This window comes from Thamnophis elegans, chromosome 9, assembly GCF_009769535.1.
Source record: "Thamnophis elegans isolate rThaEle1 chromosome 9, rThaEle1.pri, whole genome shotgun sequence".
Lineage (NCBI taxonomy): Eukaryota > Metazoa > Chordata > Lepidosauria > Squamata > Colubridae > Thamnophis > Thamnophis elegans.
In genome coordinates this window covers 49,714,237-49,731,289 of record NC_045549.1, presented here as the reverse complement: position 1 = coordinate 49,731,289, position 17,053 = coordinate 49,714,237, and the positions used below count along the sequence as shown (strand labels likewise).

Here is a 17,053-nt window from a genome sequence, read left to right as displayed (position 1 = left end):
GCTTTGCTGGTCATCCTCTCCTGCACAGTTCCCCTGCCACCCCACCCACCCACCCACCCCCGCTCCTTCTCTCCAAAGATATGTCAAGGCAGAAGTTGAGCTCAGGAAATTGCTTCCTGCAAACTTCCTTTTCTGCGCTTCCATGCACATCAAAGTCCTCCACCTCTTGCTTTGCCAGGAGGGGGCATTGGACAGGGAAATGACAATGATGTGTAGGATTCAGAGAAAAACAACCTTTGGTGTGCTGCATGCATTCACGCACAGACACGCACGCACCATTCCAAACTTGGAGACCTTGGAGACAGCTGGCAAGCTGTCCATCATGCCTGGGCTTGGGGAGAAGAGCCTCTCCTTTCTCTGTAGATAAAAGACCCCAAACTTGGGATGTGGGGTGTGTGGTGTGTGTGCAAGCACATGCTTGGCTGCCAGGAGTTTGGGGAGGTGAGCTTGTGGGGCACCAAGTTGTCCCCTCTTCTAGTTAACCACCAGTCATCCCGACTCAGCCATGCACAGTAAGTAGTGTCGAGCCAGCCATGGCGACTCAGCTACAACCACCAGCCATGCCCACCTAGGTGCTGTGAGTCATCATAGACCCCTATCACTGCATAATAGTGAAGCACAAGCAAGCATAAGGTGACTCGGCCATGCACAGTAAGTAGTGTCCAGCCAGCCACGCCCACTTAGCCATGGCGACTCAGCTGCAACCACCAGCCATGCCCACCTGGGTGCTGTGAGTCATCATAGACCCCTGTCACTGCATAATAGTGAAGCACAAGCAAGCATAAGGTGGCAGCTGACAGGGTGGTTGGACTTCAGCTCCCGAAGATGGGAGGGAAGGAAAGAAAACGTTTTAGTGAGTGCAGTGGGGTCTGACAACTTAGTCATTAGGAGCAGTGGTCTCTAAGTAAAAATCATGTGACCATAATCATGCTTACAATTTTATTTCAGTTTTTCTTTGCATGGTAGGTGAACTGGGGTTCTTTCTCTTTGCTTATTTATCCCATCTATTTTTGCATGGGATAAATAAGCAAATGAAAATAAGAGTAGATTGACACTGTGAAGATCATAAAAATAAGGTAACTGATTTTTTTTAGCACTGTTGTAACTCCTGATGGCCACTAAACAAGGCAGTTGCTAAGTGAGGACTTCCTGTATTTCAGCTAATAGCATTCTAAATGTGAAATCTGATACTTAAGGCTACAGTTTAAATATCTGGATTCTGTAAAGCAATTTACATAATGTAGTGGACTATGCTTGTTCATACGGGCAGTTAATAACATGAGTGATTTAGTGTGAAATAATTTAATTTAGCTGTTTCAAAATGGCATACATTAAACAAACAGTGGAAAAGAATTTTTTGACAGAAAAATTAGATGTTAACAACTTAGATGGCAAGTCACATTTGAAGACCCAGTTAATGACCATTTCTAATGTGGTGTAAATGTTTTACTATAATTGAGTCATGTGTCAGTATATATTAATAGAGTAAAGGTTCAAAGTTAATTAAAATTTTACACTGTGATGATAACTGGGCAAATGTTAACTTACATTCACAAAACACTTACCCAGGTAATTAACAAATAGGCACACTGTGATATAACCGATACCTTCTAGCATAAATATGAGATTTCTTTTTTAAAACCTTAATACATTGTATTTTGTGCATTTATTTAAAAAAGAAAATGAAGAAAGCTGAGTAAAGTTGAGATGGGAACTATATATCGGTATGTTATTGCAGAGAGCACTTTAGATTAAGAAACATTATTTGCTAGAAAAAAGTATCATATATGCAACTTTTCAGCTATTTGGACTAATTAGCTCAGGGATAGATGCACATATCAGTATAGTTTTTCTTACTGCTTACAATGTCTTTCAATTCAATAGATGAAGCCCTCCATAGGTCTAAATTAGAATACATCTTGTGTAAATTAAATTGTCCCCTTCTGCTTCAGACCATACCATATTGAATGTAAAGGTCTACAAAGATTTCTTACTTATTTCATTTAAAAATAAAGGAAGCTACTATTTGTGATTGTGAAATTCAATAAAAGAAGGTCCTAGATATTTTTACTTGCATTCAGAACATCTGAAAATGAGAGCATGGAAAAGAAACAGATAAAGGAAAGACTAGTATACCTGCTGTGTGTATACCTCCACCTTGATTTCTTAAGGATTCAGGAATTAGAGAGGAACAAAGGTATAAAAGCAAAAATAAAAAGCATTTGTTACTGTTATGACCTATGATCTTAGATTTATAAATGCATGTAAATAAAATATCATGAATATATCCTCTTAATAAATTAACATACTTTTTCCTTTGGACAAGCGAGAAAGAAATCAAAGGAACTAATTCCATACATTTTAAGTATATTTAAATGCAACTGAATACTGATTTTCAGCCAACAAGTTTTTAAAAATAAATTCAATCTTGAATAATCCCTATTTAAGCTTAATTCAATTTAATTTAATAATCCTATTTAATGCTGCACTGCATTGGGGTTTTAATGCAGAAAAGTCCTCTTTTTCTCCTAACCCTTGACATAATAACACAATCATTTCATGGTATGGATTAATATACTACATTAGAGAGAAAACTGGTTGAGTTTCTTTGTATCAAATATAAATGGAACATTAAACTTCTTATGAAGTTTTTTTTTTAAAGAAATACAGTGGATGCACTTTATCTTGCTTATTTCTTTTATTTGCTCCAAAGCCAAAAACCAGAATTTTAACCAGTATTCCTAACTTGGAGGGAAAAACCAACACTTTGTAGTAATAAATTCATCAAAACTTCCTATACTGCATAGAACAAGAAAAGCCTATCCAACAGTTTCACAAAACAAAGATCATCTGTTAGGACAGATGACGTACAGATAGAACAAATCGAACGTTGTATGATAAAATGGATATACAACTTGGAGTACACACTACAACAATGAAAGAGTTATGGAAGAAAATTAAGTTTTCTCTAAGCTACAATTTAAGAAAACTCGGTACACTAGTAAAATATTTTGCTGATGGCAAATCACTTTGCCAGTAATTAAAATAGATAAATCATGTAATAATAAATATTAGAAATGCCATAACCAAGAATAAACATTTTATCATATATGGTGTTCATGTAAAGAAATTCAAACATACTGAAAAGAAATAAAGCAAAATATTCTAACATTGTAAAAAAATTAATTTGTGTTAAAATGTTTCTATTATGTATAATTCTGGAAAATATAAATGAAAAATACCACAATTTATTAAGATACATGTTCATAGCTACAAGAACAAATTTGGACAACATTTTTCCTGGAAGACCAAAATTTGAAAACCTATATAGCATTGACCAACTATAGCTATATTAAAAGTCTAATCAGATTTAAGCAGGAATGTGTCTTAAAAACTACATCACATATCAAGACAAACTTAGATATACTCTAGGAAAAGTGTTATTTTCCTAGAGAAAAATACATTAAAAATAATAAACTACATAATTTAAACAGAAATTAGCAATGTTTTAATATAATGTACAAATATTTAGGTTGGCATTGGGAAACAAATAGAAGGGAAGCACCACTGGGGAAAAAAAACCTTTTAAGGTTTTTTAAAAACTTTATAGCTTCTTTGTGTAACTTTTGTATGCTTTAGCTTTCTAAAAAAGTCTGTCAAAAAACTCAAAAGAAGAAAAAGGGGGGGTGGGGAGAACAAGGACAAATGAATAGCCTACTAATTTAAGTATTAGAACCATCCAAGTTTACTTTATGAAAAGGAGAAATGTCTTCAAAGGGAAGAGAAAATGTCAAAATTAAGCCAATCTTTCCCTATTGGTAAGACTGAAATTGGGCCAGGGAAGAATAAATATTTTTATTAAATGTAAAATGGAAACTTCCTGGAAAGATCCATTTTCCTATAATGTCCTTCCTCATCTATATCTATAATGTCCAGACAGGATCAAAGAGGCAGACCTCATCTGAAGCTGTGAATCCTTTTTGTTTTCTTTTAAAAAAAAGGGGGGGGGACAAGTGCCATAGGAGCTCATATAACAAAAGAAAGGGGATCATCATCAATGAGCAAGAAAGTGGCATTTTCTTTCTTCAGCCCCATCTCTTGTTTCCACTATCATTTATGGTGATGAGGAATCTGTTTAGATATTCTTTGTTCCTTAAGGAGAGAAGTCACTAGCTTATAGGGATGCCCTGAATAGTCTGTATCAGTGTAGCATGAAAGACAGATTTTCCCTCCCAGTGATCAGGGAGCTCTTCTAATAACTCCCAAGTAATTTGCTACCAACATATCAAAAGCTTTCTGGAAAAAAAATAGAAAAATAAACCAGCTTAGAGTAGATGTTGATAGAACTCTGTAATCCTTCTATAAAAAATAAGAAGGAACAATTGAATTTTGAATAACTTCATCTATTTTATATAAACTGTAGAGCCTCTTCAATTTTCAAGTACAAATGCCTCTTAATTGTAATGATTTTCTTATTTAAAAGAGTATGCCTTCAGAATGTAGTTTTAGACTATTTCTTTTACATGTAGATACATTTTAAACGTAGTGTAAGACTTTCCTTACTTATGAATTATTTATTAGTTCATGAGAAAGAGTGCAGTGTGATTAACATGGTGCCATAAAATTCTTGATCATAATTGATGGGATGTGGTTTATTCCACAGGTAGAGGTTGAGAAAGTAAATACGTATATATCCTTGTAATCAATCACTATTTTAATAAAATATCTTCCAAAATTGTGTATTGTGGTTAAAAAGCATGGTTATTAAGAGACAGTTCATGAAATCTTAGAATAAGGGTACACATGAAATGGAAAGTATTAAAATTTGGGCTTGGAATCAATTCCAAGTGGAACATTGTATTTAAAATTTCTGGATTGGTTGATTGTGATAAATAAAGCTTCAAATAGATTAAGTATTCTGTGTACTCCCAAAATAAATTGAAAAATTTGAGATGTGTCAATTTGCATGGAGACTTGCTTACTGACTGCCATATTCAGTGACCAAAGTTACAGTGCTGAAATAATAACTTTACTATTTATAATCTACAGTTTCCTTGAGTTACATGATCACCATTACTGAATGTATTTTCCTATGCCTGACCCATTGCTTTTCGCCCCTCCCTGCAGAATGGAGAGATTGGAGAGGAAGGGATTATAAAATAGTAAGCAGGCAAACAGTGGGGAATACATATCAGAAGGAATGTAGCAATGTTTTCAGGTCTGAGTTTGCTAAACAGCCCAGTGTATTCCATGTTTGCCTGCTTACTCTCTTGTAACCCCTTACTCTTAATCTCTGCAGGCCAGGAAGAAGGGGAAAATAATCAGGAACAGGATACACTGCCTATAGAAATTGCTGGAGTTTTTTATTTCTTCCCCTTCTTCTCTCACAGAGTGGAGAGTTCTTAAGCAAGCAAAGGAGGGAACAACAAACAAGCAAGTAATTTCTGTAGACAATCTCTCCTGAGCCTGACCTATTTTTGTCTTCCCCTTCCCGACACACAGAGATAAGAGCACATAAAGTAAAATCAGCAGGATACTAAAGTATGCACTCAAACTAACATGGTTCTCTCCACTCTAGTCTTCCTATACTACCTTTTCCTGTGGGGGAGGATGAGGGGGGTTGTGTATTTGTTGGGGGGGGGGAGTGATGAACAAAGAATGCCAGAAGAATATATATTGTCAGCAGGAGAGTATGTGCTTTCAGCAGAGACACCCAGAGCAAGGTGATTATCCCAGCTACCTAGTTGAAGAAGGAGGCAAGAAACAATGAAAAAGGCATAATTGCTTTAGATAGACATTTTAACGCTAGATTAGGACTTCTCAAGTTGACATGCTGCAGAGGAAGAACTGAAAATCCTTCAGAGTACTAATGGTGGTTTCGATGTGGCTAAATTAAAGTGTTGGGGAAATCTATTAGCTGATGTCAACAGGAAAAGAAAATCTTATGATGCAAAGATATAATTATAGTAGAAACATTGAATGAAGAAGGATGGACATGGAAGAGCTCAGGCAATGAAAGATGAAGCAATTTAATTACAATGTGATGTCTCCTATGCAAGCTCCAAGTTAAGCTAAAGTGGAAGAACAAAGCCAATCATTTTCCACTATATTTTCTTCCAATCTTTATTTTCATTGAGAACATCAAATCACTAAAATCCCCAGCCACATCGATTGGGAACCAGAAGAATTGTAGAATTAATCCTAAGTTGTTAAGAGTAAATGTAAAAAGAGATTGCCAAAGATGAAGAAAACAAAAGAAGGTAAAGTAAATGTCGGGACAAACAATGGAAATTGCCAAGAAGAGAAAATACAAAGCCAAAAAAGAAAAAGTTCTCAAGAAGAAACTTCACGAAGAGTTTAGGGAGCTTTCAAGAGAAACAAGAAGCAGTACTACAGCAACATCTGTAAAGATGTTGAAATGGAAGCAGATGTGGGAAAACAAGGAAACCTTTTGAACTCGAGATTCCAACCTTGAATTGGTATCGTAGAGATGCCAATGTATAGAGAGTAACTGACTTAAAGATGGAAAGAGTGTAGTTAAATTCTGTACAATAGATATGTTAAATCTAAAATACCTTAAGAACTTTTAGTACTGTATTAAAAAATAAGGTTGAACAACCTTTTGGTCATTATCAAATCAGAAGGCTGCAGAAACTGATGGCCTATCTACAGAAATATGGCAAGCCAGAAAAGAAGAATCCAACTATGCCAGAAAATCTGGAGAATTCACACAGTGGCGATTAGATTGGAAGAAGTTAGTCTAAATATCAATGTCAAAGGAAGAAATATATTTTTAATTTCATATGCAAAATTATTAATGTTAATTTCATAGCAAAATCATTCTTAAGATTTTCCAAAACAGAAAAAAAAACTTGTTTAGAAATGACTGAGAAAAGTAAATACTATTGCTGATGCATGCTGGATAATTGAGAAAACCAAAGAATGTCAAAGAGATGTCAATATATGCTTTATTGATTGTAAGAAAAGCCTTTGATTGTGTCAGTTGTGTAAAGCTGTCAGATGTTTTTAGGAAAACTGGAACCCACAATACATCATTGTCCTTCATCAAAAACCACACACTGTCAAGGAAGATGCAGTCTAGATGGAATTTGATAAAACAGACTGGCTTCAAATTGTCAAGGAAGGAAACAGGGTTGTATTTTCCTGCAGTTGTTTCACAATGGAGGAAGAAATATCAATAATCTGCTAATGGTAGCTCATGCACTCTGATAGCTAAAATTACTAATTATATACAAGCCCTAATTATGAAAGATAAGAAGATATACAGTTACAAGAAAAAGTATGTGAACCCCTTGGGATTACGTGGAGTTTTGCATGAATTGGTCATAAAATGTGCTCTGAACTTCATCTAAGTCACAACAATAGAAAAACACAGTCTGCTGAACATAATACTACACAAACATTAGATGTTGCCATGGTTTAATTGAACATAACATGTAAACATTCACAGTTCAGGGAGGAAAAAGTATGCGAACCGTTGGACTTAATAACTGGTTGACCCTCCTTTGGCATCAATAACCTCAACCAAACGTTTCCTGTAGTTGCAGATCAGACCTGCACAACGATCTGGAGTAATTTTGGACCACTCCTCTTCACAAAACTGTTTGAGTGAGGCAATATTCTGGGGATGTCTGGTGTGAATCGCTCTCTTAAGGTCATGCCACAGCATTTCAATCGGGATTAGGTCAGGACTCTGACTGGGCCACTCCAGAAGGTGTATTCTGTGCTTTTGAAGCCGTTTATTTGTTGAATTACTTGTATGCTTGGGGTCATTGTACTGTTGCATGTCCTCCGCTCTCTGCGGAGCTTCAGTTGGTGGACAGATGGTCGTACGTTTTCCTGCAAAATGTCTTAATAAACCCTGGAATTCATTGTCCCATCATTGTCCCGTCCAGGTCCTGAGGCAGCAAAGCAGCCCCAAATCATGATGCTCCCTCCGCCATGTTTTACAGTGGGGGTGAGGTTTTGATGTTGGTGTGCTGGGCCTTTTGTTCTCCACACATAGTGTTGTGTGTTTTTCCCAAACAACTCAATTTTGGTTTCATCTGTTCACAGTATATTTTCCCAGTAGTGCTGGGGAACATCCTGGTGCTCTTTTGAAAACTTCAAATGTGCTGCAATATATATATACATATATATATATTGACAGCAATGGCTTCCTCCATGGTGTCCTCCCATGTACTCCATTCTTATTTAATGTTTTCCTTATTGTAGATGTGTCAACAAAAATGTTAGCATGTGCCAGAGATTTCTGTAGGTCTTTAGCTGACACTCTAGGACACTTCTTTACCTCATGAAGCATTCTGCGCTGTGCTCTTGCAGTCATTTTTACAGGACAACCACGCCTAGGGAGAGTAGCAACAGTGCTAAACTTTCTCCATTTGTAGACAGTCTGTCTTATCATGGACATATAAACATCAAGGCTTTTGGAGATACTTTTGTAACCCTTTCCAGCTTCATGCAAGTCAACAATTCTTGATTGTAGGTCTTCTGAGAGCTCTTTTCTGCGAGGCATGGTTCACATCAGAGAGTGCTTCTTGAAATCCGTAAACCCAAAACAGGTGTGTGTTTTTAAAGGGCAGGACAGCTGTCAGCAACACATCCAATATCATCACACTGATTGGAGTCAAGGTTGGCTCACTCCTGGCTCCAATTAGCTCTTGGAGAAGTCATTAGGCTAGGGGTTCAAATAATTTTTCCTCCCTGCACTGTGAATGTTTACATGTTATGTTCAATTAAACCATGGTAATATCTAATGTTTGTGTAGTATTATTTTCAGCAGACTGTGCTTTTCTATTGTTGTGACTTAGATAAAGTTCAGAGCACATTTTATGACCAATTCATGCAAAACTCCACGTAATCCCAAGGGGTTCACGTACTTTTTCTTGCAAATGTATATATACATACTACATGTGTGTATGTATTTGTGTGTGTGTATATATATGTATGTATATATGTGTGTATATATATATATATGTATGTATATATATATATATATATGTGTGTGTGTGTGTGTGTTTTTATGTGTATATATATGTTTGTGTGTGTGTACTGTGTGTGTGTGTGTGTGTGTGTGTGTGTGTGTGTATACACAAAAACTTTTCATGTCCGTGTAACCTTCAACTGGAGAAAAGGTGGGACAATTTTTGAAGTAAGGTATCTCATATGGGCTAATTTATAGAATGTGTCCAAAATCAAAGACCTATGACTCCTATGAAATACTTTGGAAACCTGTAAGATATAGAAAATATAAAGTCTTGACAGACTTAATTTTGGAAAATATTTGTAGCTCAGGATTGAAATCAATGCTGGCACTGATAATCTTAAATTAAATCATCTTTATCTTACACATTATGAGACACAATATTAATTTTAACAATACTTTGTGAATATGTATTTTATAAGAAACTGAGACACAGATTGAACATATAAAATGCACTATAAACCAGTATAGTGCAGGGCACATGCAATTAAAATAGATTTCAAATGCTAAAAGCACTCAGAAAATAGTTACATAGAACTTTCTTTTTTCAAACATTCAAAATAGATTATTTTTCCCTCCTTGTCTTTTCACTTTCCTATAACCTTTCTCAACATGTTTAGTACAAACTGTTTCCTGATGATTTAATAGAATTGTCAGGGAAATTATTTAATGAATAAACAGGTGAAGGCACTTTTAAGAAATCAAATTTTAGAAGAAAAGTTTTTGCTGCTATTCAGTAGGATATTTTTGATGATTACTATAAAATATTAGGTGTGGAAAAAATATAAATGTTTTACTATAACAGAAGTATAACAGACAGCTCTCATGGAAGCACTTCACATACTTACATTGAATATGTCTTTCATTATAGTAGTAAAGGCTAATAATTTAACCTATGTATTATTGAGTAGAGCTTTCAGAAATAATTGAGTTCACCATAATTTATTTCTAAGTTTGTACATACTGACTTGCAGTTACTCTGAGGCTGTGAGTACATTTGATTCTCCCTTGGAATATTGTGAAAAATACACCTAACAGTGTTTAAAAAGGAATAATAGCACATTCAGTAAACTTGGTATGAACTCATATATATATATATAAATTGCATTTTTCCTGTCTATAGAAAAGTTTGCTGTAATCAGATTCTTTTTAATGTGCATTTCATTTGCAATTTCATGTTTTCATTTCATGTTCTAGTAGAATAATAGTCCATGCAGATATAAAATCATTCAGTGCCTTTTATTACATTATATTATATTATTATTAAATATTTGTTGTAATTGTTGCTTCCATCTTATTATGGAATATTAAAGAATTGCATTCTCTGTATCATTTGTGAATTGTAACATGCCATGCAAATTTTATTACAAAACAGGGAATTTTAGCTAGCTCTAATATTTGAATGTTACATTCATTTGACCTTGCTATATTTGACTCCATAAATCTTTGTAATAGATTTCATTACTTTTAGTCATTAACGTGTGAAAAAGCTATTTATCATGCATGTTTTCAATATGCCCAGCCATTTCAACAATTATCCTTATAGCTTGATGTGTACTTATAAGTTTCTTTGACTTTTCCAAAATTAGTAGTGAACTAATTTATTATATACTTTGAAGAAATATATTTCAAATATGAAATTTTGAAAACCTACTGGCATTTACGGGTTTTTTCCTTCTGCGCTAATTATCTAATATCAAATTAACTTTGTAAACTGACTTTTACCTGGACCATGTGGAAAGGGATATAATGTAGATGCTTTTCTGTACTCATTGTAGTCTGTGTGTGTAGTTTGCTGCATTTAAAAGAAAAGTAGAGAAAAGCTGAAAAAACAATGGATGTAATCTTCATCTCTTTGGTTATGTCTTAATATTTTTTTATTTATCTGCAATTCTGTTACAATGTTTGTGTATTATATTTTAGGGTTGGGATAGCACTGTGTTGTGTTATAATCAGATAGAAGCCATGTAGGAGATATTTAATTACTGCATTTTCATTTTTTAAAAAAATATACAGCATTTTCTATAAATATTTCAAATACACACATTAAATATCGAAATTCTGTTACATGCTTCTTCGGTTACGAGGCTCCCATCTATTTAGATCAATGAAAAAGGTCTTCTAAAAATGCCCATGCCGCAGGAAACTTAATTACAATGTGGGAAAGTACTTTCTCTTTTATGGTTCCCAGGCTATGAGCTCTAAGGAAGTGATAATAACAAATAGCTTTTACCAAGATTTTAATTATTGATTATTTTAAATGACTGATTTTAATTTTGATTTTGCCTTTGTTATGCTTTGTATTTTTCATTCTAGTAAACTATCTTGAGCCTCTAAGGTGGTTGTATTGTTCACAACCTGTAGTTGACACTTTCCACACTTTTGTTTTTGATTAATCTTAAATATTTTCATAATAATTATATTTGCATGAATGTTTAATTGTTTTATAACTTATGAGCTGCTCAGAATCACATTAGTGAGATGCACTGCTATGCAAATAAATAAACAAATAAACAAATACTTCGGGAAAAAATCAAGGTAATTCTACCATGTTTCCCCAAAAATACAGCCTTTCCTGAAACTAAGGCCTTGCCACATTTTTCATCTGGGCAAAAATATAAGCCCCCCCCTGAAAATAAGCCCCCTGGATACCCCCCCCCCAGCCAGGCAGAGCACCGCTCACCAACCTAGCGGTATTCCAAAGGCACCAAGGTGCGCAAGCCAGGGGCAGAAAGACACTCATGTTGCTTGCCACCTTTGGGATACCGCTAGGTTGGGGAGTGGCGTTCTGCCTGGCCAGAGGGGGGAGTTGCCAGGCAGCTGCTCCCTTGCGAGCGGGCTCCTGAAGAGCTGGGCACAGCCTCAGGGGTGAAGCAGCCATGAGGTGACCACGCTCACGAGCAGCCACCTGGCAAACCCCCTCTCCAGCTGGGCAGAACACCATTCACTGACCTAGGGGGTATCCCTAAGGCACCAAGCCACATGGCGCTCTGCCCGCTCCCCAGCTCCCGCGGCTTGACACATTCGCGATACCCCCTAGGTCAGTGCCTGGCTGGAGAAGGTGGTTGCGCGAGCGCCTGTTCTGCCACCAGCTCTCATGCCTCCCAGTCTCACCATGCCCTGGGCCAGCTCTCCCTGCAAGGCCAGGGCGCCGCTGCACTCTGAGCATAACTTCTTCTCTGGCTTCCAAACTCCGGAACTCAGCTTTTGATTCTTCCAGCCAGCCCACAACCATAGAGCGCACTCCTAGAGTGGCCATTGCTGGAAGAATCGGAAGCCGAGTTCCGGAGTTGGAGAAGAAGTTATGCTTAGAGCACGAAAGTGGCAGCGGCGCCCTGACCCAAATAAATGTGTTTACCCTCAGACCAAAGAAGCAAGCTTCTTTTATTCCTGGACATGTGAATAATATTGTTTTTTATATTGATTTTAAATGTAAAAGTATATGTATTTGAAGGTTTTTTTTAAATATAGTTGTCTGTATAATAAATCAGGAATGTAGATGCAGTTATAAAGGTATAATGAAATTGGAGAGGAACTGGACTTTAAAATTAAAATAATTTTTGCCATCTAAAAATAGGTTGGGAAGACATAAGTCACTAAATCACTAAATGGAAAATTTCCATTTCAGAAGGTAAGTGAGTGGGTTATGTTTTACTTCTATTTCTATTAAATGGAGAATTATGTGCTAGGGATATTCTGCATTATTGTTTCATGGCTAAAATTAATTACTAATGAATTTTATATGTCATTTTAAATTTATCAGACATCACTATGTTTTCTAAACCAAAAACAAAGTAAAACAATTAAGAGCTTATTAAAATATTCATTTATATTGTATTTTAAAATATGAATGTTGGCTATAGAATAACATTCACTGTTCATTATAGTTTTTTTTTTCCCAATGTAACTTGTGAAATGATATATTTTCTTTACCAATAGCAATGCATCTATTTGGCCTCAACTGGCAGTTACAACAGACTGAAAATGACACGTTTGAAAATGGAAAAGTGAATTCTGAGACTGTGCCAACACACACTGTATCATTACCTTCTGGTGAAAATGGTAAGGGAACACATAATATGAGTTTAGGTTTTTTTTTTATTCTAATGCATCATTTTTTTAAATATTCTCTGTTATTAGAAATCTAAAACTATAGTTTTCTAAAGTTATATGAATGATCTTGAGGTAGGCAACTCAACTCTCCCCGGATTCCTGTGCAGAAAACAGGTAGGAGTATTATGTTCATCATTTAGATTGTACAAAACAAAGGTGAAATCTAAATTAATAAAATAAAAAAGAAAGTTTTAGACATTTTAAAAAGTGAAAAACAGAATTATTGTGTTTATCTGATATTAAATATAGTCATTTTTAAAATAATTCCATTCAATATTGTAATGTATAGAAATTATACAGGACAGAAATAGCAATAGCACTTAGACTTATATACAACTTCATAGTGCTTTACAGCCCTCTATAATTGGTTTACAGAGTCAGCATATTGCCTCCAACAATCTGTGTCCTCATTTGCCAACCATGGACAGATGGAAGGCTGAGTCAACCTTGAGCTGGTCAGGATCAAATTGCTGCAGTCGGCAGAGTTAGCCTGCAATACTGCATTCTAACCACTGTGCCATCACGGCTGAGAGTTCTATAGTTGTAAAGTAACTCAAATACCATCATGATTATGCCTCTTATACACCTATATATTCTTAAATTGGAGACAGTGATAACAATTTTCAGGCTGTATGTTTATTGATGTCTTTCCAGATACTAATTCTTCTGGATTATAGATACAATCAAATTGGTTCCCCTTTGTTTTTTCTAGTTCTTTTTAAAGTAGTGTTTTTCTATATGTGGTTGCAGTATCCAATGTTTTTTTTTAATATAACTATATTATATAACTATATTATAGCAAAAAATGTTGAGTTTTTACCAAACCATGTACATATATTTCTCCAAGTAGGTGGAGACATCATCCAGGCATGGGTATGATTCCGTCAGGATCCAATATGACTGGGTCTACAAGTATTAAAGACAGGCCCACTAAGCTCCTCCCCAGAAATAGACTCAGTCGATCCTTCGATTAGCTGTGTCTCCGTATCTCTCCTTGCTACTTAATCCCTTAATTTCTAAAAACTTTCCAAAATTCTCTAATTGGCGTTCTCTCAATTTTGTGTTTCGATTGGCTTTACTTCTTTATTCCTTTAAGGCGTTGCAGACTCTAGGCTTTTGCCTCTCTCTGACTTGCTGCCTCAGCAGCGGAGAGCGTTAGCGGCCAGCCTACGAGGTTTTCCCTCAGGCTCCTTTCATTGTCTCCCACTGCTGCCACGCTGCCCGAAAGGCTGATCTCTCAGCCGCGCCGCTAAAGGAGCCGATTGCTGTAGCCGTGCTGCCCGATGAGACGGTCGCTGCAGCCGCGCTGCCGGAAAAGCTGTTTCTAATCACGGCAGCCACAAGAAGCGTTTCGCACGGCGCCACCTCTTTGTGCCGCCCCAGCAGCATTCTTCGTATGGCTTCAATTCCGCTCCTGACGCTGGAGTGTTTGGCGAGCAGCAAATTGTTTGGCGATAAGCCGCCTTGTCAGCTCGCTACCTCAGCCCTTCCTCAGGGCCCTGTCTACCCAGGCGGCAGATTCCACAGTCACCAGCTACAATGGCTGTTGCTCCCGTATCAGAAGGCGGACTGCAGTTGCTCAACACACAGTATTTGCCTGACCCCCGTAAGGCGCTCCCTGCACTAGTGGCTCTCCCCTGCCATGGAACAGGGATCTCTACTTCATGACCCCCCATGCATCATTCTAACAACGGACGCAAGTCTGCAAGGCTGGGGAGTTCACATTCTGTCGCACACAGCCCAAGGCCTTTGGTCACGCTCTGACCAGACGAACAGTATCAATTGGTTGGAGCTAAGAGTCGTGTTTCTCGTCCTGCTTCAGTCAAATCTCTCATGGTCAATGTGCACATGCTTGTCCTTACAGACAATACCATCACCAAGGCACACATAAACCGGCAGGGGGGGGGCAAAATCCTGGCATCTATTGACTCCGTCTTTCCAACTGATATCTTGGGCAGAGACCCACCTGTTGTCTCTCCGGGCTGAGCACATATTGGGGCCCCAAAACACTCAGGCAGACGACCTCAGCCACATGCACATCAATCCAGCAGAGTGGAGCTTACATTGTCACATCTTCCAACAACTGACGGTCAGGTTCGGACTTCCGGTTCTCGACCTCTTTGCCTCCCAGGACAACACTCAGCTACCAAGATACTTTGCACGCTATGCGACTCTAGGGGCGGAGGGCGTGGATGCTCTGAGGAGCGAGTGGCCTCTGGGCCTTCTGTATGCCTTTCTTCCTACCCCTCTCATTCAGCAAGTGGTGCAAAAACTGCTGGTGGAAAGGGCAGAACTAATCTTGATTGCGCCCTGGTGGCCCTGCAGGCCCTGGTTTGCCGATCTCATGAACCTCTCAGTAGCACCACCGTGGCAACTGCCTCAATTCCCCTCACTGCTCCTCCAAGGGTCATTCCAACCTTCCGACCTACCTTGGTTACGTCTCACCGTTTGGAGGTTGAACGGGAAGCTCTAAGACTGTCCACTGAGGTCATTCACACAATTCAAGCCTCCAGGCGCTCTTCTACTAACAGCATTTACGACGCCACTTGGACTCTCTGTCTGGTGTCATACAAAGGGCATCGTTCCTCTACAGGCTTCTATTCCTCATATTCTCCAGTTTCTGCAACAGAGGCTGGATCTGGGACTTTCGCCAAATACTCTTCGCTGCCAGGTCGCGGCTCTGTCCTCAGTCCTCTCTCTGACTTCTGCTCAGCCCCTCTCTCATGAACCTCTTATTCGTCGTTTCTTGAGGGGGTGCCACATACATCATGCTGCCTACAATACACCGGTTCCCGACCTGGGATGTCACCAAAGTCCTGGAATCCTTAACTCAGTCTCCATTTGAGTCTTTGCCTTCTGTGTCTTTGCATGATTTAACATTAAAAGTGGTTTTTCTTGTAGCCATTACCTCAGCGAGGCGAGTTTCGTGTTGGCAGCCTTGTCCATCAGACAAGATTTATGCATCTTTCATCTGGATAAGGTAGTCCTTCGGCTTGACCCGGCCTTTGTACCTAAGGTAAATTCTGTATTCCATAGAATCCAGGAATTGGTGCTCCCCGACTTCTGTCCTCAGCCATCACACAAGCTGGAATGTAAGTGGCACTACCTTGATGTACGACGTGCTTTATGTATTCATATTAAATGAACTGCTACTTTCAGGTGGTCTGAGGCTCTTTTTGTCAAGTTCCAGCCTGAAGGTAAGAGAGGCTCCAAGGCCTCCTCTTCGGACATTGGTTGTTGGGTACAGGCAGCTATTTCTAGGGCGTATTCTACTCTCTCTTTACTGGTTCCACCTCATATCACGGTGCACTCCACACACAGCGCGGCCACCTCTGTGGCCTGGTCATCTCAAGCTTCCCTGGAGGAGATATGGCGAGCGGCCACATGGACCTCAATTTCTCCGTTCATCTGACACTATAAGCTTGATAGATACGCCTCAGCAGACGCTTCATTCGGATGGCGCATGTTGCAGCATGTGGTTTCTACTTAAATTTTCTTATCTTATTCCATTCCCACCCAATGGGACTATTGGGCTTTGGTATGTCCCATGCCTGGATGATGTCTCCACCTACTTGGACAATGGGCATTGGTTCCTACCTGATACGCCCTTTCTCAGGACGGTGGAGAAATCATCCAGCCCCACCCTGTTACTTTGACTTTCTCCTGGTTTTTCTTCTCTACTGTTTTCCTTGGGGAGAGATAATATCTATCGTTTCAGATCGTTTACATAGCGGTCTACAAGTCACTCCTTCATCTATTTCTGGGGAGGAGCCTAGTGGCCGTGTCTTTAATACTTGTAGACCCAGTTGTATTGGATTCTGACGGAGTCATACTCATGCCTGGATGATGTCACCACTGTCCTGAGAAAGGGCGCAACAGGTAGGAACCAATGCCCATTTTCAGCAAAAATGTGCATCTTCTGCCAGTGCTGCATTT

At 38.2% G+C, this 17,053-nt stretch overlaps 1 protein-coding gene across 4 annotated transcripts in view; it reads left to right on the top strand.

Moving 5' to 3' along the window:
* The window catches only part of TENM3 (teneurin transmembrane protein 3), a 360,542-nt gene that overhangs the window by 232,630 nt on the left and 110,859 nt on the right, over positions 1-17,053 (top strand). For all 4 annotated transcript variants that reach the window (XM_032223762.1, XM_032223765.1, XM_032223764.1 and 1 more), the window contains exon 5: positions 12,944-13,066. In XM_032223762.1, the coding sequence (XP_032079653.1) occupies positions 12,944-13,066 (123 nt within the window). The remainder of the gene's footprint in view (positions 1-12,943; positions 13,067-17,053) is intronic.